The 25529-nt window shown below is 45.1% G+C and overlaps 1 protein-coding gene across 11 annotated transcripts in view; it reads left to right on the forward strand.

Moving 5' to 3' along the window:
- The window catches only part of myt1lb (myelin transcription factor 1-like, b), a 113173-nt gene that overhangs the window by 24919 nt on the left and 62725 nt on the right, over positions 1–25529 (forward strand). For all 11 annotated transcript variants that reach the window (XM_076877244.1, XM_023153620.3, XM_023153621.3 and 8 more), the window contains 3 exons: positions 15210–15323; positions 20766–20811; positions 23005–23038. In XM_076877244.1, the coding sequence (XP_076733359.1) occupies positions 20766–20811; positions 23005–23038 (80 nt within the window). In that variant the 5' untranslated portion in view covers positions 15210–15323. The remainder of the gene's footprint in view (positions 1–15209; positions 15324–20765; positions 20812–23004; positions 23039–25529) is intronic.

The raw sequence follows: 25529 nt of genomic DNA on the forward strand, positions 1-25529 counted from the left end.
CACAGCCTCCGTCTACACCAACCCCCCGCCTCCGCCAGCCCTTCATCCCTTCAACCTCCAGCCGGGATGGAAGACGAGCCTGTGAGGGGAGAGACTTTTAGCACACAGTGGCACAAAGAGGTGAAAGAAGGCACGAAACGAGGAGCCGGAGCGACAAACGGCGTCGTGTAAAGGTCGAAAACAGAAAGCCGTGAATGAGGCGCAGGGACACAGGAACGCGGCCTCTCCTTCGGTCGGGTCTTTAATGTTTTAGTCATGTCGCACCGAGCTGCTATTTTCACCCCCTCGACACATTTAGATCACGCCATGTGACTGCGTCGTTAGGACGCTATTTCTGAACACAGATTCAACCCCCAGATCAGAAGGCAGCACAACGATGCTGCAGAGAGGAGCTGCTTTCAGGCCAGCCCAGGTGTGACGCTCACTGGCCTGATTGACAGACCGACAGTGACAGCGAGGAGGTTTCCAGGATTGTCGAAGCATAAATAATGTAAACGCTTCTATGCGACACGTAGAGGTCAAACACCTGGCAGGACGCTGCTCTCAGACGCTGATAGTTTGGCTGCTCCGGGTTAAACCTCCTCGTCACACGAGGTCTTTCATGTTGACTTTTGCATGTTCTCCTGCACAGGCTCCTCCCACTATCCAAAGACATGCGTGTCGGGTTAATTAGGGAGTCGCTGGGTAAAAAGAAGCTCCCTCAGCCGCCTCAGGATGTTACAGTACAACTCTGCAGATATCCTGATATGAGTGAAGAGGAACTCACACTGCAGAAACAACAAAAGGACCTACTGGTCCCTGATCATTGGCTGTAACCCGCACAGCTGCAGGCCCAGCTCTCATCACCACTCATGACCTACCACGTGAAATCAGGATAAGCTGGTGTTTGAGGTGGTGAAGTCGCCAGGTGGTGGTGCAGCCCACCTCCTGCCCTGCCCTCCGTCCCATCCTCTGATAGTTTCAGGATCACCTCTGTGCTGCTGCTTTCCCTGCTTCCGAGATCTCAGAGCATCACTGCAAAAGGAAAACTACCATATTATAAAGTCTAAACTTAGCTCCCTCCGTGTGTCATAGTTACGTTTATATATCATATTCTTCTGTTTCACGAGCTTCGTGATCAGCAACAATAAACAAGTCAAATAGAGCCGAATGAAGCACGTTTCTATTTCTGTGGTGATGGCAGTGCAGCAGGTTTAATTTCGACTGTATAATATTTCCCGATCATCACGTTTGCAGAGTTAAAATTGCTGAAGGAAACCTCTCTGCGGAGGCATCTTCAGGACGCAGACGAAACGTTAGAATCTGGAGGCCGATTCGACTTTCCTGGTGTTTGGACAGCTGAATTATTGGATCAGCGTGTCGATACGTGATTCGAGGTGCTGAGGAGGGTTTTTATGGCTTTCTCTCGGCTACAGTTACACGAGGTTAATGTTACAGCCGTGCGTGGGAGTGTGAATGTGTGTGTGTGTTTGCTGCAGGGCGCAAAGCTGCTCCAAATGTCCATCTGTGGAGTTCACAATCCACCTGAGCCCACTCACACATGTGCAGCCCTCCTCCTCCCCCCACTCACACACATATGCAGAAATCCACCTCAGAACCTCCAACGCTCGCTGCATACCTGCGCAGCTCGCCGAGTCTTTTTCTGGTTGCAGCTCCGTTCAGGCGCCATTTGCATAAAAACATCCCACCTTTTCTCGAGCTGTCACCTTGATGTCGCTGCGGCACGCAGTGTGATATCAACATAACAAGTTTTCTGACAAGGATCCAGAAACGCACATATACATATTTCACAACAGGTGTTAGGAGACATACGAGGGAAAGAAAAGACGAGCCCCAACACAGCGACGTATACGTGCAGCCATTCATGCGCCGCTCGTGTTTGCAGCTCGCTGTAGTCTCAGTTTGTGTTTCAGTGTGTGCTGGCACGCCGAGCGCCAAGATGATAATTACTGAAACGAGCTCCACGTCGCCGGCGCGACTCTGGGACGATCTCCAATCAGATTCATTCGCAAGCGGCGCGTTAATCGCACGTTTCTTTTCTGAGATTCGGTGTGTTTGCCGGCGACACTCGTCGGGGATCGGTCGCAGCTTTACGGCTGCTGCGTTCACACCGAGCCCGCCGGCATCAGCTCCACGCACAGCTGAGCTTTTATAGGTCGGAGACTCGGAGGCCGCTTTCCTCTGGAGTTGGGGATTTTGTCTCGTTGCTGCTCTTTGATGAAGTCGTTTTATTCTTTGATGGGATTGTGTAACGTCCAAAATCACAGATTATTAATGACGTCATTATGTTGGTCTCTCATTATTAATGAGATTAAAAGTAAACAGTACAGCTTGACAGCGTGCTTCAGGGTTTCTCCTCGCCGTTTGCACGTGCACGTGAGCAGTGCACGTCTATCATGTCTGAGTAAATATCCCCACATTAATACGGAGGATCAGAGCTGTCGCAGTCAAAATAAAGGAAGAATAAAAACATCGAAATATTTAAAACAGACATCAGTCCAAACTGACATAAATCAGTATTTGTGATGTAATTGCTTCCTGTGTGATTTGTATTTAAATTATATTAATTTATTGTATTTGTTGTTACATTTTTTTTTTTCTTTTCCGATTAATTTTGGTTTGAATTATTTTCAGCGTTTCTCATAGTGACACAGGGTAAAAACAGGCTGCAGTTACTGTGTTTTTAATAAGAATATCTGTGCACTGCGTGCTGCGGTGGCTTCTGACAGTCGTTGTGTTGAAAGTGTAACGTGACCACAATGAGGCACATCGTGAGACGTTCTGCTGTTAAATGACTGTAAAGTTGCAGCAGCTACATTTGCTTTGTTACTCCTGTTCATACTGCTGTGATCTACAAACACATATAGTCTTTATAGCGCCATGCAAACCAACAGCTGACCGTCTGTGCTGTTTATTAACCAGTCACACCTTCCATTCTTCTTCTTGATGTTCTGGAACGACGGCACGAGATCAGCTTTGTCGCGATCCTTCTGTTTAATGCGTGCAGCTGTTGCAGGAATGCTACTCGATCAAACGTGTATTTAATGCATGTTTTTCTGTAAACTCTGAAGACGATTAATCGCTGCAGAATTCCTGGTCGAGGAGGCTGAACCTGCAGATTTGTCTCAGTCCCGCAAACATTTTAAAGTAACCGTCACAGCTCTGCTGAATGAGCGATTTCTACTTAATTATTCACAATCCTGTGAGGTTTTTCCGTTTCTGTATGTTAGCGTGCAGTTCTTATATGTGTATAAACTACAGTATATGTTACAGCAGCTTTTCTCCACGTCTGCCAGTAATTAGTATCATCGGGCCCCAATGTGACCAAATATCAAAGAGAAATTAAAAATGCTGCTGTGGAAGAGTTCAGGTCTTAGGAGGTTAAATCAACAAATAAATGAATGCACTCAGTTTTATATGGAAAAATCCGTGACAGCATTTCTTGTGTCTTACAGTAAACACGCAGTAAAAAGAGCAGGTGCAGTAATTTCATGTAATCTAACAGTGAAATTTGACATAATTGGAGGCAGAGGTTCTGCTAACAGGAAATGCATCCAGCTCGTGTATAAAAACAGGAAACATGTGAGTCACTCGCAGGTGTTAGTGACTAATAACGGCGATGAAGCGGCCTTGCTGTCTTATACGTGCAGTGAATCCGGCAGACTTGGGGTGGAGGGCGCAGCCCGCCGCCGTCCCCCTCAGAGGATGCTCTCTGGCTTTGGGGGAGCCGTTTTTAAATTACCGTGTGATTCATTCAAATCAAAACAAATTCTGCTTCGTGTAGCCCGATGCCTTCGAATCCCACACTGGAAATGCGGAGCTGATTTGAGCAGAGAGCGAAGGGACAGTTTCTATCCCGTCCTATTAGGGGCTGCTATTTTTGGTGCCACAGGATACCCAGTGACTGTGTAGAGCCTTGTCAGTGACGAATGTGTTTGTGTGAGAAACAGGGGTGGGGTGCCTTCCCACAGGAGGATGTGTGTGTGTGTGTGTGTGTGTGTGTGTGTGTGTGTATGTGTTGGTGGAGATGGATGGAATTGGGGGGATATTCAGTGTTTTTCTGTCTCGCCTGCAGCGCTGTGTGTGTGATGGCGAGAGAGGCAGATAGAGAGACGGCATGTGTGAACGGTGACGGGGTGTCCGCTCGCTCTCTCTCTGCCTCTCTCCCCTGCGGTGATTCGGTGTGTGTGTGCCCATTAGCTTGCCCGAGCGAGTGTATAGCTCTGAATATTTTGTGTGTGCTGCCATGCTTCGGTGCCTGTGCTGAGATACAGCACGCCTTACTGGGAGTACCTTTGTGTGGGAGTGTGTGCGTGCACGCGCTACGCCTGCTGTCATCCTGGGGTAAAGCCTCAGGACATATAGGGTCATGTGACAGACAGCCCTATCTATCTGCAGACTGCATCATTGGTATTCTGGGTAGACGCTGGCAGTCAGGCAGGGGGTGGGAGGGCAGAGGAAGGATGGAGAGAGGGTAGAAGATGGGAAAAAACAGAAGAGAACAATAGAGCTCATCAGTGCATTGAGACCAGGGTGCAATCAAACGCGCACAAACACGTTGATTTAGTCCACGTGTTTGTATACCTGCAACGCTGAGGCGAGCGCGCTCATCCTGCTCTCGCACCGCGTCCTTATCAATCAGTTCCGGAGATCCGATACGACTGAGGAGAAGCAGCGAAGGTTGGAAATGCCACACAAAAGGAGCTGCTTCATTAGCCGTGCCGGAGAGCGTCGGCCCGGCATCGGGTTCGCATAGCTTCAGGTTAAATTCCCCTCTGACCAGATAAATGATCGCTAACCTTCAGAGAAATCATTTCACTGCACAATCGTGCAAACGGGGTCTTCACAGTGGTCTTTGTGACCGTGTGCTGAGGGAAGATCATATAAACTGTCCCAGTAAACAAGCATTCAGCCTCCAATGACAGGTGGACACCGCGGCTCAGATTTCTGAGCACAAAGTGCAGCTAGGAAGATGTTCCTATCGATCAATCTGGACCATTGTTGTAGACAATGTGACATTACTAAATAAAAATGGATCACATTTAATGTTCAAGTGTACAGAAGACACAAACCTCAAAGCTGCCGCGCTCCAAATGTGCAGCACCGCTTCATGAACTGATCGGGACGCTTCGTTACACTTTATACTGCAGGTGTTGCTGAGCGTTCATGGAAAACTTATCGCTACAAGTAAAAGCAGATGTTATGTTTGCAGGAAATCAATGATAATTGGTCATAAAATGTAACCAAATAATGCATTTGTGTCCGATGCCACCAACACGCCAGCGTGACGCCGAGGTCTCCTCTGGCCATGTGACTCTTTGTCATCCAGTATTTGACCTCCTGCAGGCAGATACTGTAATAATGTAGCCGATAAAGGCAGGTATGTTTGAGAGTCATCAGTGTAGAAGTGTACGGCAGCATCACAGAAAACTGAGCTTTAAATAGATGCTAAACTACAGCTTTGATGTATAAGTAACACATTTTAATCCCACAGAGTCAAAGAATAATAATGTGCTACTTTTAGCACCAGTGGCTTGATGCATGGCGATATAACTGCCTGTTTAGGACACTGACTGACGGTTATGACTGTAAATCATCTGATGTAGATCTTTGTGTTCATCTTGTTTTCATTAACTGGAGGTTTAGCACTGAAAGCTGCTCCGTTATTGTCAAGCCCTTTCTTTACCCTGCACATGTAATAAATGAAGATTGCAGTCACTGCCCAAGGACACCTGCTGCATAAATTAATGGGCTGAAACATTAGTGATAACGTGTAGTTCTTAAGTCTGAGACAAACCACTGTAAGTCACTGAGCCTTAAGAAGAGACATCACACCTGGACGTTTGGACCTGCTGGTGTCCCGGGCCGATGGCTGCAAACTGCTTAGAAAGACTGAGAAACTGTACACGGGACCTAACAGTGAACACATCAGATGGGAGCCTGCAGACAGCCAGAGCCTGTTCCTTCTTCTTAAGTGGGAGTGGGCTTTGATTGCATTTCATCCAATTTGATATGGAGCCCAATAACAGCATGCATGTTGGCTGATTAAGAAGAAGGAAGGCAGCATTGAAAAGCCAAAGAAACGCTGAAGGTACTCAGAGTCCCGTCTGAGTAAAGCTCGTCCTGACTGTGAAACGTGTCACCGAGGAACCAGATAATGGAGCCATCCTGAAAAACGTTTATGGATCTGGAGTTTATCATGAAGTGTTTTGAGGAATGATGTCAGCTGGGTTTCTGGCTGGATGAGACAGCAGCCTGGGCTTTTAGTCAGGCAGACATCTAAATGTAATCTGCTGATTAAGCTCCAATCACACGGGCCTTGGGACCTATCAGGGACCACCAGCCGCTCTGTGGGGTCAAATGCAGATTTGGATTTGCTGTTTGAAGACCAGTGAATGTTTGTGAGGGGTTAGCAAGCAGTTGCTGCTGATGCACAGCGGCTCACGGACGTGTCAACGTCTCGTCGTTGGGTGGGAGCGCTCCATTGTTCTTCGTGCCGCCTGTGATGTGCGGGCGGTTTCATTTTTCCTTTAAGGCCTTTTTGATTTAGTTTGACCCAGGAAAAGACAACCAGCTGCAGTCATCAACTTGTCCCCAATCTCTCAGCAGTTAGTTGGCGAATGAGGTTTTCATGCAATACGTGATTGCACCAGTTTCACCTAGCGACCTGCACCGAGCGCTCCCCACACGGCCGACTGATCTGTGGTTTGGATCAGAGGGCAGCCGTGTGTCTGCAGACGTTATGGGTGGTTAATGCTTTGTGATTATTTTGCTTTCGCAGGTGTAACAGACGTCGTCGAGCCCTGGGGACGCGGGGAGAGTCTCTGCCTCTCCGCCGGTGTGAACGCTGCTGTTTTCTATAGGCGGAGGCGCCGCTCAGCCTCCTGTTTTCCTGCGGCTGTTTCAAGTCTCCCTCCTCGACCTTGGTGTTCTATAGCTGCCGGGGATGAGAGATGGTGTTAACACTTCTAAAGGCGTAAATCACCTCTCCCTCTCTCCCCTCCATCACTGCTATGTTGTTCTCGCCGCTCGCTGTCTGTGCTGAGAGGTGATTGGAGTCTTCCCAGTCCCATAATAGGCCGCTATACGCGCTCCCTCTCTGCTTTTTTCTAACAGCCACAGAGAAGAAGAGAAAGAGAGGAGACTCATCAAGTAATTAAGGCCCTGGCTCTCCCTTGGAAATTAAAGGAATGGCCCTTTGCTCTCCTCTCTCTCTCCCTCTCTCACTCGTCCTGCTGGGCTGATTGCTGTCTGGCTTCTTTCCTCACCTGAGTATTTCGCTCTCTCTCCCAGGCAGCCAGCCCATATTGCATTGTGGTGATTACCCCACTGTGGGTAATTGCGGCGGCTGTTCGCCCGATGTTATTTCCCCCACTCTGCGAGCTTACAGGGGCGGCGCCTCCCCAAAGAAGGAGGATGGAGGAGTGCACTTTTAGCTGCGTGTGTGCATTTGTGTCTTTTTAGGAGGGGTGCAGCTAATAACGAGCACGGCGTGCGTGTTGCCGCGTTGCCGCGTTGCTTTATTTTCCTCCCAGACTGCCGGCGTGGACACAGCGCGGCTCGCCGCCTGTGTTTGCGAAGCCTCGGCAGGTCAGGCGCGCGGTCAGTTCCATCTCTGGCGTCCTTGAAGAGAAAAGTGGGTCAGAAAACTGCTTTTACCTTGGTGTGCTCTTCCTCTTTGATAGGTGCAGGGAAGTCATAAAGAGCCGGTCCACTTCACTGCCTGACAGCCCCTCTCACCCTTGAACCTCGGAGTCTCCGACGGCACCGCTGAGTCCAAAGATATTTTGTGGGAGAGATTCAGACCAACAGGCAGATTCATTTTCTAGCTGTTGTAGCAGGAGATCAGCCAACAGCTCCAATCAGAGATGTGCTGATTTGATGCAGGTGTGTCTGTTTTCTCTGCCTGTGCGCCCGGTGTGAGAGGCCCGCAGCCTCAATAAGATTAGAGAGGAGAGGGGCGGCGGGGGGAGGAGCTCGCTCCTGCACTCTGCTTTAACAAGGACATTTCTGTAATAGTCCAACAGCCTCTGGAAGGATCCTGGAGGTGTCGGCTATTTCCACAATCATTGTTTTTGCTGCGAGTCAGCTTTAAAAAGGCATTCATATGTAAACGAATATGCTGCGTGATGCTGTTTTAATTTTTTCGGTGTATCCGATGAAGCAGAATTTTACTTTCACGTGAATATAAAATGAACAGTTTCAGCTTCGGGCCCTCACAGTTCGCGAGGCCGTTATTGTCCCGTGCAACGAAAAACTCTCAGGGATGAAAAACATGTTTAAAGATGATCCCGGTACCACTGCTCCGAGCCCACGTGGTGATCCGAACCCCGAGAGTTTACCCAGAATGCACTTCTGCTCCGAGCCCACGTGGTGATCCGAACCCCGAGAGTTTACCCAGAAGGCACTTCTTTAAGTTTTCTCCATTGAATAATCAGAAATGTGAGTTTGGCTTTAGAGCTTTTAAGCTTAAATGTGTTTCCACAGACTTGAGTGGATTTCTGTGGTTCTCAGTGACAACGGCTCAAAATTCCCCCAAAAACCAAAAATGTGATGCAACACATGAAAATGTCATCTTTTTTATTTTCTATGAGTTTGTAACTTGAACTGAATCTTTGTGCTTTAGTGACGATAAAGACTCATAAAGTCATACAATCAATAAGAGGGCAGATTTCATTGGCTGTCAGGCCAGGCCACACCCCCATTGCTGGATGAAATAGTGAAGTGGTGCTGCTCAGTAAACGACAGTTTTCAGAGCTCGTTTGGAGAAACATGGGTCTGCTCTGTTTGATTGCTCGCCTGTTTTCATGGACTTTGACCAGCTTTTCCCACCTCTGTGTACTCGGAGGGTCTCTGAAAATATTCACATTTTGAAGGTTAAATATCGCATAGCAACAATCAGCTGATTGGTTGATTTTCCGTGGGGTGACTGGATATGAGAAGGTGTGATGAAAAAGTTTGAGACGTGTAACGTGTCGTCCTTGCTCTTCACCTGCAGCAGGATTTGTTGGGGAAACGCTGTAATATTAAAGCAGGCTGGATGCAGGGTCGCAGGATTTGTTGGTTTGTGCTGTATCAATGTTTTGACAGTGTGGTCAGTGTAATGCCTCGCTGGATTTAGAGGGTTTGGGTGGTTTAGTTTGGGGATATAGTGGATCAGGTCTTTTTTTACACCGAGAACCTTTTGAATTACTAACCTCTGTGCTGTCGGGGCATGAGGGGAGGGAGGGGGAGCTCCTGCAGACGCTCCGGAGGTGGATCTGCTCTCTGCACAGCCGCATGAGCAAACGGCGCCGACGTGGCGTTAGAAGGTTCGGGTGCCTTTCAGAGAGGAGATGCGTGCTGCTGGTTTTATCCCCGTGTGTTTGCGGTCCATTGATTTCCAGCGAGCGGCGTGAAGAAGAGAAAAGGCGCCAGCTGGCTTCATTATCAGACCGATCCCATCTCCAATAAACACATATTTGTACGCAGGCATACGTTAATTCCACTTCTCATCACCGAGTTATCTCGCCCTCTGCCTGCACGCCGTCGTCCCCTGTCTCACCTTTCTCTGAAGAAGCTCGTGTCTGCGCTGCTTTTGGGGGGATGTAAATATTTTATTCCTGTGGATCCTCATAAAGTATTGAATTAGATTTTTTTAAAAAGGCAGGTCATAAAATGTTTTAAAGGCTCTTATTTTCACTTGTGAGACATAAAATTCTACATTGTTTTCAGAATCAGAATCAGAATACTTTATTGATCCCTGGGGGAAATTATTTTTTGTTACAGTGCTCCATTTTAAACCAACATTAAGACAAGACAGACAATACGCTAACTAAGAATAGTACAATATATACATATATATACATACATACATACATAAGTCACTTATAAATAAATATTTGGAAAAGAATTTTCATTTGTGTGTTACATGTGCGTTTAACCTGCAGGTTAGAGACACGCTGCGGTTTGCCTTCTGCAGTAATGACTAAGGGGTGATCTGTTTTCTAGCTTCACATTTGTATGGTGACACTCTTTTAGAAAGGCTTTGCATGAGTCACAGTTCATAATAAGCCTTCTTTATTTCATAGCCGCTCCCTTCATTCTGTATGAAACAAGCCCGTGTAGCTCCTCCACCTTTAAGCCAGCTTCTTTTGGATTGGCTGTCCTACAGTGGCTCTGAACAGCAGGTGGGTGGGGTTTGTAAGTCTCAGTGACATCACAGAGCTCCAAGAATAGAAAACACGGTGATAAACTGAGTGTTTAGAGCAGGCTGCTGCCTGAGCTTTGGGCTCACAGCGATTACTGAGTTCATTATTAGAAACTATACAAAGAGATAAATCGTCTCTCTGTGACCGAGCTGGACGCCCGGTCACAGCAGCTACGACAGCTCGGTAAAAGAATAAATGCAGAGACAGAAACAGTTAGACTGATGGAGTCGATTAGCTAAACATACAGCAGTGAGCTTACATCTAAAATGAAGGCAGGTAACTGTCCTCATCCTTCATGGCATAAAGCCTACTGAAATGGACACATATGAGGGAATAAGTTAGAGTAGAGTAGAGTAGAAATATCCTTTATTTTCCCTCATTGACAAGACAAGAAGAATATAAAATAAAAAACAAGAACAAGAAGGCAAAAGACAAAAATATTGTAAAGTTATTGAAAATATAAACTCAGACTCAAAGACGCGTGCAGCTCAGTAGCATCATTTCTTCAAAGAAACTGCAGAGATGTAAATAACTTATTGTGTTTAATAAAGATTATCTCTGTTTTTGACTCATAATTTTGGAACATTTCTTCATATCATGGTGATAAAAAGCAGCGTCAGATCCTCCATCACCCACCGCGGGACGTGTGACCAACAGGAGACGGTCTTACCTGTGACTCTGAGGAGCAGAGCTTCTGTTATCTAAAGCAGCAAAGATGAAGAATCAGGACACACATGGCTGAGGATGCATCTGCAGCCTGAGTCCTTCTTCATCTCCTCTGTGCGTGTGTGTGTGTGTGTGTGTGTCCGAGGCAGTGAGGAGAATAGAGGATACAGAACATAGAGGAAGAAACAGAGAGAGATTTCATCTCCTCTCAGCCTGTATACATATCGAGAATGTAGGTCAGGCAGCCCCAGTCGCTCTCAGAGGGTGTGTGTGTGTGTGTGTGTGTGTGTGTGTGTGCGTGTGCGTGTGTGTGCGTGCGTGCGTGCGCGTGCTTGCTTACACATCACATGAATAAAGCATGTGTCTCTGCTGTAATATGTGCTTATATGTGTGTGTGTTTCTGTGTGACTGGTGTGATTTCTTTGGGTGTGATGTGTGTAGTTTGTGTCACAGCCCATTTCCCATACTGCAGTGTACATCACCATACAACAGGGTATCATTACAGTGAGTGAGTGAGAGAGTGTGTGTGTGTGTGTGTGTGTGTGTGTGTGCAGCCAGTCTTCCAGCCTATTTACAGTGTGTACTGTGGCTTTGATAGATAGAGAAGCCCAGAAAAGGGCAGGCATGGTCTCTTCTTTTTCTCTTAGGAATACACACACACACACACACACACACACACACACACACACACACACACACACACACACACACACACACACACACACACAGTCTAACAGTCCTTGGTCATATATTCTTCCTTTGTAACAAAGGAGGGGAACAAGAATAGCTGTGTGCACATCCCAGTGTGCGACTGTGTAAGAGTGTGTGTGTGTGTGTGTGTGTTCCCATTCGAGCTGAAGGCCGATTCCTCCTCCGCTTTGCTGCCTGTCGCTGTCCTTGTGCTGAAACGTGCAGATTAGCAAACCGACTGCATGACCGGAACAACATCGACACCACCAACAGCCACGCTGCATCGCTTTCTGCTGCAGATACACACCTTTTTCGGTCTTCTTTTCTCACACGCACACGCTTCGTGCTGATGAGGAGTCACAGAGCTGTGATTTGTCATCAGCCTCCACATGAAGACCTTGATCAGAGGACAGACCCATCACTTGCACTCTGATTATAAAGACCCAGGAGTGTGTGTGTGTGTGTGTGTGTGTTTTTGGGTATTTAATGGGGTAAAAGGAGGAGAAATTTACTTGAAATCATTCGCAAAACTTGATGAATTTGTCCTTAGTTAGGAGACGCTACATAAAACTTGTGCTGATTACTCACGTTAAGCTCGATGAAACTACCTGCAGTTCCTCTGACGTCCACTGGAGGCTCCACCAGCCAGTCCGTGCCCACAGACTCCCATGTTAAACTAAACATGTTTACAGCCTGATACAGAAACTGCTTTTGGTGCCTGTTTGCATTATTGGGGGCGTGGCCTCTTTGACTGACAGGTGGATGGTGACACAGGCGGCTGTAGCAGCTAGCTGCCTGCTAACTGTTTGTGCTGTTGGAGCATTTGGGACCATTTTTAATGACATCATCTGAAAATAACTTGGCTGCTGTGAGATTAAGATAAGTTCTGGGATTTTATGTGGATGTTACTGAGCAGTGATTAGCAGGTGTCTGTGTCTGAGCTGGATCCTGCAGGATCTGGATCTGGGTTAGTTTGTGATGTTTGCTTGAGGACTCTGAGAATCTTTCCCAGTATCTATTTATGGACGTATGTCACCAAAGCTCATTGGTAAACATTCCAGGAAGTTGAGCCAAGGTCCAACTTCTTGACCAAACTTGCTAGCCAACAGAGCGACTGAACCAGTCTCATGACTTCCTGTGGAGTGAATTACAAGAAAACTACAGTTTTTTCTTCATGGTTTAGACCTTGATAAATGTTTTGCACGGTGCTGGCTGTGTGGATGTTGGTTATTTGCTGCCCTCTCCAGATGTTTGACTCCAGAGGTTTACTCTAGGGGTGGGGGAAAAAATCGATACTGTGTAGTATCGTGATATTTTGTTTGCTAATAATGTATCGATACAGGGACAGCAGAAATTGATATTTTGTTACAAAAAGGTTTTTGTGCTCTGACTTCAGAGCATGTTGATCCTTTTTCTGAGCAAGAATCCTGACATTCCTTCACTGTCCAAATGTGTTTAACTGTTTTTTGGCAGCGATAAACATGACAGTTTACTTATTTTAATTTAAGACATGTTTTATTTTAATTAAGTTAATTAACTTTTTTATTTAATGTAAAATTATATTTTGTTTTAATTTACTTTCAAATTCTTCAGTTGCTGAATGGGCTGCGTAGTTTTCATAAATTGCATAGTTTAGAAAGCTATAATTGTACCAGATGGTTGCATTCAGTTAAGTTGGACTAGACTGTAATACAAACCGTTCAGTTTGTCACCAATAAAACTGACTGAAATGAGAGAAAGACTGAGTGCGAGACTTTGATATTAGATAAAATGAATATTGATGAAGTTTACCTTTATGTACAGAATCTGAATATCGCAAAATATTTTTAAAAATTGCAATAATATCGTATCGCGCGTTAAGTATTGTGATAATATCGTATCATGGGATGTATGGTGATTCCCACCTCTAGTTTACTCTGTCCTGTGACTGCTGCTGAACTCAAATACAGGAGCTAACCTGCTGTAGTTATTGATATTATTGCAAGTAAAGATGAACACAGATGAATTTTTCCAAACCCGTTTAACAGAAAGATGCTAAACAGGTAAAAAATAATAAAACATGAAACTTTTGAATGATGATGTGAAGATAATATCAGAATGTTTAAACAGAAATGGAAACTTTGGGTGAGACCTGATTATTACTGATGTTTCTGTGCAGCTTTTTCAAACCTGACGCTGTAGATTTACTCCAAACTGTGCAGCAGCAGATTAACGACCTCGTGCTGTGGTTGGATCATCTCAGACCTTCTCTGGGCTCAAGTCACCTCCATTTTTGGCGTCTTCAGTCCATCACTGAGAACACCCTTTAATTTACAGTTAAACATTTGAACTTTTTCTACATTTTCACTGGATGCTACTTTTCTTAGATGAAAACATTTTTGCACAGTCGTCCGACAGACAGACGAGCGTTCGCCTAAAAAGGTGCTCAGAAACAGGAAGCAAACGGCACGATTGATTCTTTTACCTCTCGAGCTGCTGTTTTATCTGCAGGTTTTACATTTCTCGCAGCCACCCACGTCCGAATTCGCTCCGACTTTGTTTTATTCCCACGTTTTCTGAATGAAATGCCCCGGAGGCTGTAATCAAATACGAACCGGCAGCCTCTGACGCGTTTTTTTTTTCATGAAACAAAGGCAGCGGGGCCGCGCTCGTGAAGTGAAAATATAGTTTGAGTGTCCCATTGTTTCACATTAGGGTTTCCTGTTAATAGCCACTTTCAAAGTTGTTTGTGCGATCCCCTTACAGCCCCCACCCACGCTGCCTCCGCACGCACCATTCAAACTACAAAGAAGAAACGCTGCAAAGAAAATGGAAAGCAGAGGTGTGTGTGTGTGTGTGTGTGTGTGTGTGTGTGTGTGTGTGTGTGTGTGTGTGGATGGGGGGTAGAAAGAGACCCCCTGCTGGTTCAAAGTAAAGTCCGCTTAAGCACCAGCACTCCTTTTACATAACGCAGACACACTCAGTGTACGGGTGTTAGTCCTCAGGGAGCAGCTATTGTTTGGATTCACTCTGCTTTCAGCGTGTGTGTGTGTGTGTGTGCGTCTGTGTGTGTGTGTGTGTGTGTGTGTGTGTGTGTGTGTGTGTGTGTGTTACGGCCGTCTGCTGCGCTCCCTATGGGGGCCTTCACTCTATACACCATCGACACCTCATCTGTTCTCGTTCCATACGTTTTCTCAATTAGCTGCAGCGGATGGAGGAGCATTGACAGGCAGAGGGAGGGTTGACATGTTCTCTCACACCTCCGTCTCTTCCGTCTTCTTCCCTTTCTCCATCTCGGGTCATTTTTTTTCCATCGACAGAGCGGGGACCCCCTCTCTGCCTCCTCTTCCTCGCGCTCAGCAGAGGATGGAGAGCTGAGGAGAGAAATCATGGAGGCAGGCACGGATCATTAGCTATATTTGTCCCCACTTCCTGCAGCAGATGATAGATCTAGCTAATTACCCCATGTTGCCAAGCCTATCGCACACGACAAGCGGCCGTCGTTATGGCGGAAATCAGCGTTGGCTTTGGCGTGCGCCGCATAGCTGACGCTATATGACTATTCATGAGCCCGGAGTCAAAGGAGGAGAGGAAATTTCAGATCCTGTCACGGCTCTGTGTGTGAATGTGATTGTTCTGGGAATGATTTTAATGATGCGTGTTCTCCTTCCTCCCTCTGTGCAGAAAATGAGTTTGGAGGAGACGTGGTGAGCCGCTCCTCCCTCGCCGAACGTCAGAAGGTCACGCTGGAAGCAGAGGTCGGGGCCAACGAGCTGTGTCACGCCCACAACGCTTCAGGTACAGCGCGTCTGCAGGATCATTGCCATTCATGTTGGTTTTCCTCCTGAAATCATGGCAACAATGAGCTTTTATGACTCTTTGTACTGATTTCTGATTTATTTATTTGCTCACACAAAAATGTGTTGGCAAAACCAAACTGCAGGTTCTGGAGCTTCAGCTTCGATCGCTGCCTGGATATAAAAAGCAGATTCAGCGATCCGTCCAATAAAAGCTTCAGCCAAACATTTAGGAACCAGATTTTTTTATTTTAATTTATCAGCTTATCGATCCCCTGCTCTGAATCCTGTCCTGCTTCCTGGGAAAGCACCTGAGACCATGAAGTCATCAGGAAAGTGAGCAGGAAGCTTATTTTCCATACAGTCAGCCAGAGGAGTCGCCCCCTGCAGGACAGTAGAAAGAACTGCACAGGTACATTTTAGTGCTAGTGTTAGCTTATAGCTGCACCCTGTTGCATAGATGTGGTCACCTCTGGCTCCACCAAAGCAGCGGAAAGATCGCACAAACATGTCCTGGTGGCGTGTCCATCCTTTATGGCTAAGTCTGAACTGTGGTGTAGGGTCAGGTGACTATAGAAGCCCAGATGTTTACAGCTGCTTTTATGTTTAGTAACGATCAAACGCGAGGCTCAAAGATGGAATGTTTTCCAAGCGTCCCGGATGGCGAGGCTGAATAAAATCAGAGTTTTATGAAGGATAAAACACGAGACCCGCTTAGGCGTTAAAGAAATCAGGTTAGTTTCACATCCATACCGTTACAGCGCGCTGTCATCGGCGGACCAGCTCATAAATTGTTTTATTCTATTGCGATCGCAGCATTTCAGCGCCCTGCACAGCTGCTGTCACCCACCAAAACCATTTTCATTCCTAGTTAGGAATCACTCCCCAGATTTCAGCCTCACACACGCACACACACACACACACGCCGAACGCCCACTCAGATGCTATCTCGGCGGCCCTTCACACTAATTCAGATGCACTTAGCGTCGGTTTGGCACACGTGTTTACTGCCACTGGATGATGCACGGCGTAAATACCTATTTGCAGTGAAATTCGATAATGCCAGCACGGTTTTGGTGGCTCCCCCCTGCTGCTACGCTGCACAGAATATCAATGTGTGTATGTGTGTGAGGGTGGGGTTGGGCGCCATATGCCTGAAACGCATTCTCCCAAAACTTCAAGGGTAAAACAAAGGGAAGCAATGACGATGTGAACTGTTGTGACAGATGTCTGAGACCCACCCCCTCCCCCCCCTCCCCCATCACCACCTAAATCGTAAACACACACATACAAAATGCTTGTTCTGTGTCTCTGTGCATATTCCAATGCTAACCCCATTTCTCCTCCCTGAAACCTTTTTTACATTTTTTGATGCATTTTATTTTGGCATTGATCTCGACTCTGATCAGTGCTGCTGCTGTTTCCTATATGTGAGCTGAATTAAGAGTCTCGCTCCCGTTCATGACCTGGCTTCGTGTGTTTGTGCAGCCCAGGCTAATATTCATGGATGCAAATCAGAAAACACGTGAAGAACTTCCGAATAAGGACGCGCTAAAAGGATTGTGCTCGGTTTGGATTCTACCAAACAAACCCACGAGGACGTCATGCGTGAAATGAAGAGTGAATTACTCCGTTAGCTTCATTAACATTAAGGTTGTGCATCAAAACTCTCAGCCTCTCTGAACTGGACTCATTCTGCTGCTTCCAGCTCTGTGGTTTCATCAGTGAGCAGCTTTGCATGATTCTCTCCTCGTAATAATCCTTCTTTAACCGCCTCACCTCATCCTCTGTCTGAAACTGCTTTAGCTCCTCCCCCTTTAAAGCATTTTATTCTGATTGGCACTCTGTGACAAATAAACAGAAGGTAGGTGTGGCTTCTGTGCCTGGGATGACCATGTAAGGGCCAGCTCTGTGACGTCATAAAGATCCCGGAGAATAAAAAACAGTGATAGTCTGAGCTGTGCCTCGCAGCACTGCTGAACACGTGTTTGTCATGTTTGCACGAACACGCGGCGCTCATCAGAGGGTTCATCTAGGCGCCACTGAGTCCTACACCAGTCTGAAACGTGATTGGCTGACTGCAACATTAATGTTCAAGCTGAGATTTTGTGTTTCTGTTTTTTTAACTGGCCAACAAACATTTGTGGCTGTTGTCCAACTTCAGACTAAATTCTGCTGAAACTTTTATAATAATTCCTGTAATTTTAGCAGGAAGGATTACTGTTGAGCCTGTGAAAGCTGATGAAGCCGTTTATTGTTGTCAGTGTAGAAAAATAAAAAACTCTGATCTTTGCTGTTAAACTTTAATGGCCTGTAATAACTTTGTTTTTGAAAAATATCATTTTAGTTTTGATGTTTTGATGCAAACGTCACCAAACACAGTGCATACCATGACTGGGTAACTCTGCAGGTTACTCATATTTTAGATTTAACATATTGTTTTATTATTTTGTAATGGATGAAGCGTACAAACTGTGGGGGGCCGGGGGGAGCACTAACCTTCTTCCAAACAGGACATGCGGTTCCCCGGCGATGCCAGGGACTGATTGCAAGTATCTGAGCAACCTTGGCCAAGGTCACCTGCTGGGATGCAACCTGTCTGCAAACAGTCTCAGTCTGACTGATGGAGGTTTTTCACGGCCTCATTAATAATCACAGACAGGTCGTCAGCAACTATATTCTGGTTTTGTTCTTATATAGAAGCAAAGTTGCTGCGCGTTTCAGGCCTGTGAGCTTCTGGAGTCTGATTGGAAACAGTTGATGTGAGTTTCTGTGGATGTAGACGGCAACAGATTTGTTTCCTCTTCATCCAGTCACACACTGATGACTGAGAGTCTTATTCCTGTTTCATGGATGTGTTAAAGCACCAAACTGCTTCAACGACAACAGGATCAAACGTTTGTTGGTTACTGTCTCCAGCTGCCATCCCCTCGTGTCCTGCTTTGAATCACAGTTCTTACTTTGAAAACGATGAACGATGAGTTTATGAAAAAAAAAAAAGGAAAATTCATTAACTTAAACATTTACCGAAAGTTCAGTGGACAGCTTTCATTTTGACACACAATCAGTTAGTTGGGTTAAATCTGCTTGCTGTGCAGAAATAATCACACATGCAGAGTTTTCTCATTGTTCGAGGTGTTTTCTTAACTAAGCAGTGTGAACTTTTGGAGCAGGGATCAGCGTGACTCAGTGGTCATTCATCTGGGCCTTTAATGCCATTGATCCCAGCTCTAATTGAGACACAGACAGAGAAGGAGTGGGCCTCCAACTAATCCTCAATAAGCAGGCTAACCTTCATTACAGCCGTGACATTTTCCCATGGGGTGCTAAGAGAGAGAAAATGCCAGACGGAATACGCATGACTCGCCAACATATGGCGAGCTGCAGAGGCGTGCGCGCTTCCCAGGTCCAAGTCTCCCGAGGAAGCTCGAGGGAAGTAAACGACGAGGCTTCCCGGATCCGCTCGTGTTCGGCAGCGACTCGGGCCTCGCTTCAAACCCTCAGAGAAAGTCTGACAGCGTCAGATAGGCTCTGTTAGTATGCATGTGTGTGCATTTAAACAAGCCGGGCTCACACTGTAGTCCACAGCTCATATCTCCTCTGCACGCATGGAAAGGCCAGCCGTCGCTTACAAATCAGTTCACAGGATGTTGGAGGCAGCTGAGAGATTTGGAGACATTTTTAAAGGTGCTTTATGTTGCAGGGCCTCCCGACTGAACCGCACGTGCTGACGTATGTCGGACTAACATCCTGCTTCATCTCCGCTGATGAAGTGAAGCGAAAACCGTGAAGAATAATCCAAAGTCCAAAGTTTCAAACTAAATCAAATTCTTGTGGCCACGCAGCAATGTTTGTCCCACCCATGATACCGCTGGGGCTCATGTATGTCAGACCTGCACATCCCTCTGAGGCAGGTTTATCCTCTCAACGAGCCGTCATAAATCCCAACACCTCGGAGCGTCCCTGCTTTATTTCCAGATGTCCCTAAATATTCATGCCTGCCTGGCAGGTTTGGGCTGTGACGGAGGCCCTGTTTGGATGTCTCTTTTTATTAAACGTGATTTATTAACACCACACTTACTTTACTGTAGAGCCCCTCAGCTCTAATGGTGTGTTTCTTTACGAACGCCCATAAATGTTTCGACGGGAGAAAAATAAAATGATGAAAAGCGAGGATACCTCGTAAATCTTATTAGTGCAGTAAGGAGGGACCGGCTGAGCGTGTGTTGTTGGTGTGTGTGAGAGCGGGAGATTAAAATGAGACTAAAATGCCCAGTGCTCTCCTGTTTTATCAAAGCTTCTCTGGAACAACGAGCAGCGGCGATGCTATCGCTCCAACATGTGTAATCCACCTCAGACTGGATGAAAAGTCACCTTGTGGGTTTTTATACCTCATGTCAGCTCTTCCAGGACGGATGCTGCAGTATCTGCGCCTTTCATGGAGACGTAAAAGTCTTTGTTCCTTCGTGTGCTGGCTGTGTGCTCGCATGGCTCATGTTAATAGTTAGATGATTCCCAACAATCACTTCAAATCAGCAGGAGGAGCTTCTAATGGTGCGGACAGGAAGTGCTTTTATTGTGCAGCTCAGTGTTTTGATATTGGTTTCAGTGATCCAAGTAAAATATTCTGTCCTGACAGAAGCGCTAATTCGTCAGCTTTCTGAGCCCCTCCTGGATGGATGTACTCCTCACCCATCTTTGAGGGAGAGGCCGGCCAAAATAAAGAAATAAAACCTACAGTTCCTCTAACGCCCACCAGGGGCTCCAGCAATGATGGGAGTCCTCATGTTAAACTGCCCTGATACACAAAGTGCTTCCTCCTTCAGGACAGCTGTGTGACCAGGAAATACTGTTCTTCAGCCCCACAGCAGGGCTCCATGTGAAAGTAAGGTGGAATATTTATCCCAGTAAATGAAGAGCCATCTGTGTTTGATGAGGTCAATAAATCTGTAACATGACTGATTGAACAGTCACATGTTTATTAGGGGTGCAACGATACACAAAATTCACGGTTCGGTTCGGTTCGACACTTTGGTGTCACGGTTCGATATTTTTTCGATACAAAAAAAAAAAGTCTGTGTGACCACATCTGTTGTGGTCAGACTTTGGAAATTAATACGGTTCCCAAAGAGTTTCTGAGGAAAAGCGAAGCACAGCATTGGCGTTACACCCGTGGGTTTGGCTGTTTGCTTTCATGAGGTTTTTAGGTCTCTGTTACCAGTGCAGGGCGACAACTCAAATCTTACTGAAGGATTTTAATCATTTACACAAACGCTGCCGTCAGTCGTCTCGTGAAATGTTCTTTCCAATGTCGGGTGTGAATTGAAATGTTTGACAAGCTGCAGAAAAGTCCCGAGCACCTGAGCGAACATGGATCCAAATGAAAGCTAATTTTGCGACATGTCTGTTGTGTGTTTAACAGCTTGTTTGTGCCTCTCTGCAGATGGAGGTGGATGCAGATGATAAGCGCCATCGCACACGCTCCAAAGGTATCTGCACACACACACACATGCACACATACACCATTCAGGGTGACCTTCACTCCCCCAACACAAACACACACAGCGCACACACGCTACTGCACAAATCCCAGACTGTCACACTCGAGTTGGCTTTTCTCGCGGCTCTCTGCTCCTCTATCGCTCGTTTTATATCTGACAGAAACAGAAATCCACATTTTAAGAGCTTTGTTCACAATGAAATATCTACCGCAGCGATATCCACTCCTATGAAACCCTGCGAAGTGAAAACAGGTTATTGAACTTTATTTAAACCAAAGAAACGGCAGCTGTCAGCGACTCTCCTTTGGAACATCTCAGTAAAACTGAACCGAGGCTCAGTCCACTCTGTCTGAAACATCTAAGATGCTACATTCATATTTTATCCCCTCCAACTCTGAGTGCCCGACATCTTTGACCAGGCGAGGATGAAAGTGGTGACCGCTGCTCCTCCATCACGAGGATCAAGCAGCTCGTCAGCCGTGTGATTGAAGTTCAGGCGAAACCAAAGATGTGTCACTGAGATCATCGTTCCCTTCATTTAGACAGAATCATTTAAACAGAGAGCATCTGCAGTATAACATGGGACTGACCTTTGACCTTTGTTTGCTAATCCCAGTGATGTTTAAGCCCGTATCCTTCTACAGCTCTCATCTGTGAAACTAGTCCCAGCTGTGTAACGCCCACTCAGGCTGTACGTAGCAGTTAAAGCTGTTAGACAAGCAGCATTTAAAAAAGTTTAGTTTTGGCAATCAGTGACATACAAATCATCTCAAACGGACATCTAACAGTCCTGCAGGTCATACACACACAGCAACGAGTCTGCTGTTTGGGTCAAGGGTCACGTCTGTGCACCAAAGGACAGGTTCAAGGTTTAAGGTTCAAGGTTTTTTATTTGTCACATGCATAGCTATACAAGTATAACACACAGTGAAATGTGACAGGATCCCAAACGTCAGAATAGAATAGAATAGAATAGAATAGAATAGCACTTTATTGCCACTGTTCATGTACAAGGAAATTATGGGATCTTGGTGACTTCGAGTTCAGGTTTTTAGACTTGCATTTTTAGGAATAATCCATTTTATTATTATTATTATTATTATTGTTATTGTTGTTGTTGTTACTTTCAGAGCTTCCATCATCTACATGCTTTTTGTCCCATGAAATTAAAGTGAAATATTCCAACAAACCAAAGACACATTATATCTAAATTATTCTCATTGTGATGGCTCGGATCTCACAACGTTACTTTTTTCCTTTCAACATATTTATTTGTTAATTTATGATCACTCGTGACACTTGAACACTTTGCACTTTTTAAAATCACAGATGTTAAATATAAATAATCGAACCAATTTTGTTTTCATGAAAGTTTAAAGATTATTTCTTATCGTCACACCAAACGTTTCTGCTCCAGCTGCCTTTGAATACAGCAAAATAAACGTGTATCGTGTGCAAACATGACAGCGTTTTACTTTTTACTAGCACAAAACCCAAATGTGTATATATATCATATCATATAAAAATATTATATCAAAATAAAATACTGCCACAGAGAAATTACAAATGAAATTTCGACTCTTATATTATAAAGTATATTGAATTTTTATAATCATATTTGTCACCATGTTGAGATTTTTCCTGCAATAATTCTTTTAATTTTAAATCATAGATTTGAATGAATTTCTTTTCAGTTTCCAAATGTTGTAATATTTAGATTTAGAGACAGTTTATTAACGTTAAACTGTCGTCTGACAGTAGTTTTTAATGTTTATCTTAAAAGCTTTGTTATTATTAGTTTCAGTTTTTTTAATTTATCAAATATGATATAATATTTATCAGTTTTAGAACAGGTGTTAAATTTCAGTGTGAAGTCCACTGACTCACATTCATGTAGTCGTCCTGGTCTTCATACATATATGAAAGTGACAACTTTGTGACACTGCATCGTTTCCATATTGTTGATCCAAACATTCAGACGAGAGTAATAAGCTGCAGACAGATCACACACATGTCCTCAGACACAAGTACAGATGATGAATATACGCCTGCATTCAGTGACGTTCTCTCCAGCTTCGAGTGTTTCACTGATGATGTCGCAGGAAACTGATGCAGAGTCACAGTCGTGGCCGTTCAGGCGGATTTCACATGTTTCATAATCTCTCTGTGTTTCTCTTCCAGTGCCTGTGGATCCAGCATTAACAGAGCTTTTCAGGTCAGTGGGAATGAACACACACACACACACACAAACCTGCCTGTTTTCCATGATGATCCCATACTCGAGATTCTTCCTATGTGAGTTCCACACTCGCGTCCCTCCCTTTGGACATCCTCTGATAACAGCAGAACAAAAACATGCACCACTTTCTTTTTCCAACTCCACACATGAAATATTAAATAAGAGGATTTCTTGTCTGTTTTTGTCTAATGTTCTCAATGTTATTTCGATGATGGTCGATTATCAATGTATTAAGCATTCAGCACATTTCCTTCTCTCTTTCTACGCCTACAGCCCTAAAAGTTCTCGCTGGGTGAGTGGAGTGGGTGGAAGGTAGAACTTTATTCTCTTTGTCACTGGAAAAGTTTCCTCTCAGAACAGTTTTAGGAAGTGCCGTCATTTCTAAAACCATCCACTGTGTCAGGAACTACTTCAAGATACTAATTAGCTTAATTTACCTGCTTTAAGTAAGGTAACGTGACTGGAGCCACATTTAAGCTGTTAAGGCTTCGTGCTGGAAAGTGCTGCTAGAAAAAGAAAATGTTGGATAGAATTGTAAAAAACATCTTGTTTGCTTTATATTTACACGATGTATATTACTCACCTGACAGTCTCCAGACTAACATCAGGCATCTTATGAAAGGCTGTGACCCTCCAGGTTTAAACAATTATCACCCTGTTAATCTGAAATAAACTCTTAGCTTATATGTTTGGCTGATATTAATATCTTAGGTGAAACTGACGAAAGTCTGACGTTCGACTGGGTCATGGTACCAACAGCTATGTTGGGAACAAATCACAATATTAATGGACCAGAAGAATAATTGTGTTGTTGTATTTGTCGATCCGAGTCTGGTTTGGTTGTGTCGAGCTGCTGTTAGGCAGACTTGGTGATGCTGCTGGAAGCTTCAGATGTCAGGTTTCCTGAAGAGTTTCAGAGGAGTCCACCATGGTTCAGGTTAATTTGCACTATCATTAATAACATATGTAGCACAGAATATGTTTACAGCTAAAGTGCACCTTTATGCAGATGACACCATACTTTACTCAGCTGGCTGTACAGAGTCAAGCTTCTCATTCAGCCTGACGAGACAGCAGCACAAACCTGTTCCTGTGATTTATGCTAATCACAGTCGGCTCCTTGTTGGGGACCCGGAACTTTCTCTGAACTTTTTCTTATTTTGAACCTTTGCATAATCTTTGAACCTTTCTGGTCACCAATAAGCTCTCTAAAGCTGGAGGCTTTTGTCTGTCAGGGAGAGTTGAGAGCTTTTTATAAAGTATTATGTTATTCATGTTTTATATGATTTAAGGTTGTGCCTTCATGGCCAGATCTTCCTTGAAAAACAGGACTTCCTGGTTTAAATGAGCTTTATGTGCTCATTACAGCAAATTATTTGACTTCCATAAGGTTGTAAGTGACGTTAACTTTAACCTCCTAAGACCTGAACTCTTCCACAGCAGCATTTTTAATTTCTCTTTGATATTTGGGCTGATTGGGGTCCGATGAATGTAAAAACAAAGAATTACCAGATTTTTTTTTTTACCTTATTTTTGTTTTTAAGAAAAATCAGAGCCACATATGAGGATATTCGTTTAAAATTCTGATAGAACAGGAGCAGCATAATGTCCTCATAAGTGAATATCAGGTGCTTGTAGAGCAAAATTGAGTATTTTGGTCTAAATAACCCAAAATGTGATGTCCACATATGTGGACACCAGGTCCTAGGAGGTTAAAGGGCAATTTAAAGGTGTGGGCAACCACGTGTATTGCCCCCTTGTGGCCATTAAAAGTAAGGCACATTTAAGGCACTTCTGCATTGCCAAATAAAATCCTTGAATTTCCCTCAAAACGAGCTCAGACTTCCTGGGCGGTCTGTTAGTAACGTTACGATCAAATCGAATAGGGGACCTTGTGAGTTGGAATCGAATCAATACCCAGTGCTAAGTAACACCACAGCAGCCACACTGTTGGTGGATAATGTCATTAAAATGCTCCATACATGGTTCAGAGGTCCAGTTCAGGTGAAGCCTAGCTGTTAGTCAGAGAGGCCACAACCCAGTAATGGCCTGACTCAGTTTTCGAGTGGACATTAGAGGAAGTGCAGGTTTTGGTTGTTTATTTTCCTTCCCCTGAGGAGGGCGACTGGTCAGGACAAGCAGTTACCATTAATGAACTCCAGTTAAAGGCTGCGGCTTCACTCCTCGTCCCCCTGAGACTGTCGACCCGCTGTAACATAAGTCAATAAGCTTATGCGCCTCCATTCGGGCCGTGTCACTCTGTGAAATACCTGAACAGCTCCTAACAAAGCTGTGGATACACTATGCAATCCAGGCTATCTCTTAACCAATACGGACTCTTCTGGTTAGACGGTGGAGGCTAAGACAAGGAGGTGCTGACAGTGCGCACAGAGGCTCGAATATACATGTGGCATGCTTGTTTTTCTCTATTAGCCATGTTGTGTCACCTGGTTGAAAGTGTGGATGC

The sequence above is a fragment of the Maylandia zebra genome, linkage group LG19, assembly GCF_041146795.1.
Source record: "Maylandia zebra isolate NMK-2024a linkage group LG19, Mzebra_GT3a, whole genome shotgun sequence".
NCBI lineage: Eukaryota > Metazoa > Chordata > Actinopteri > Cichliformes > Cichlidae > Maylandia > Maylandia zebra.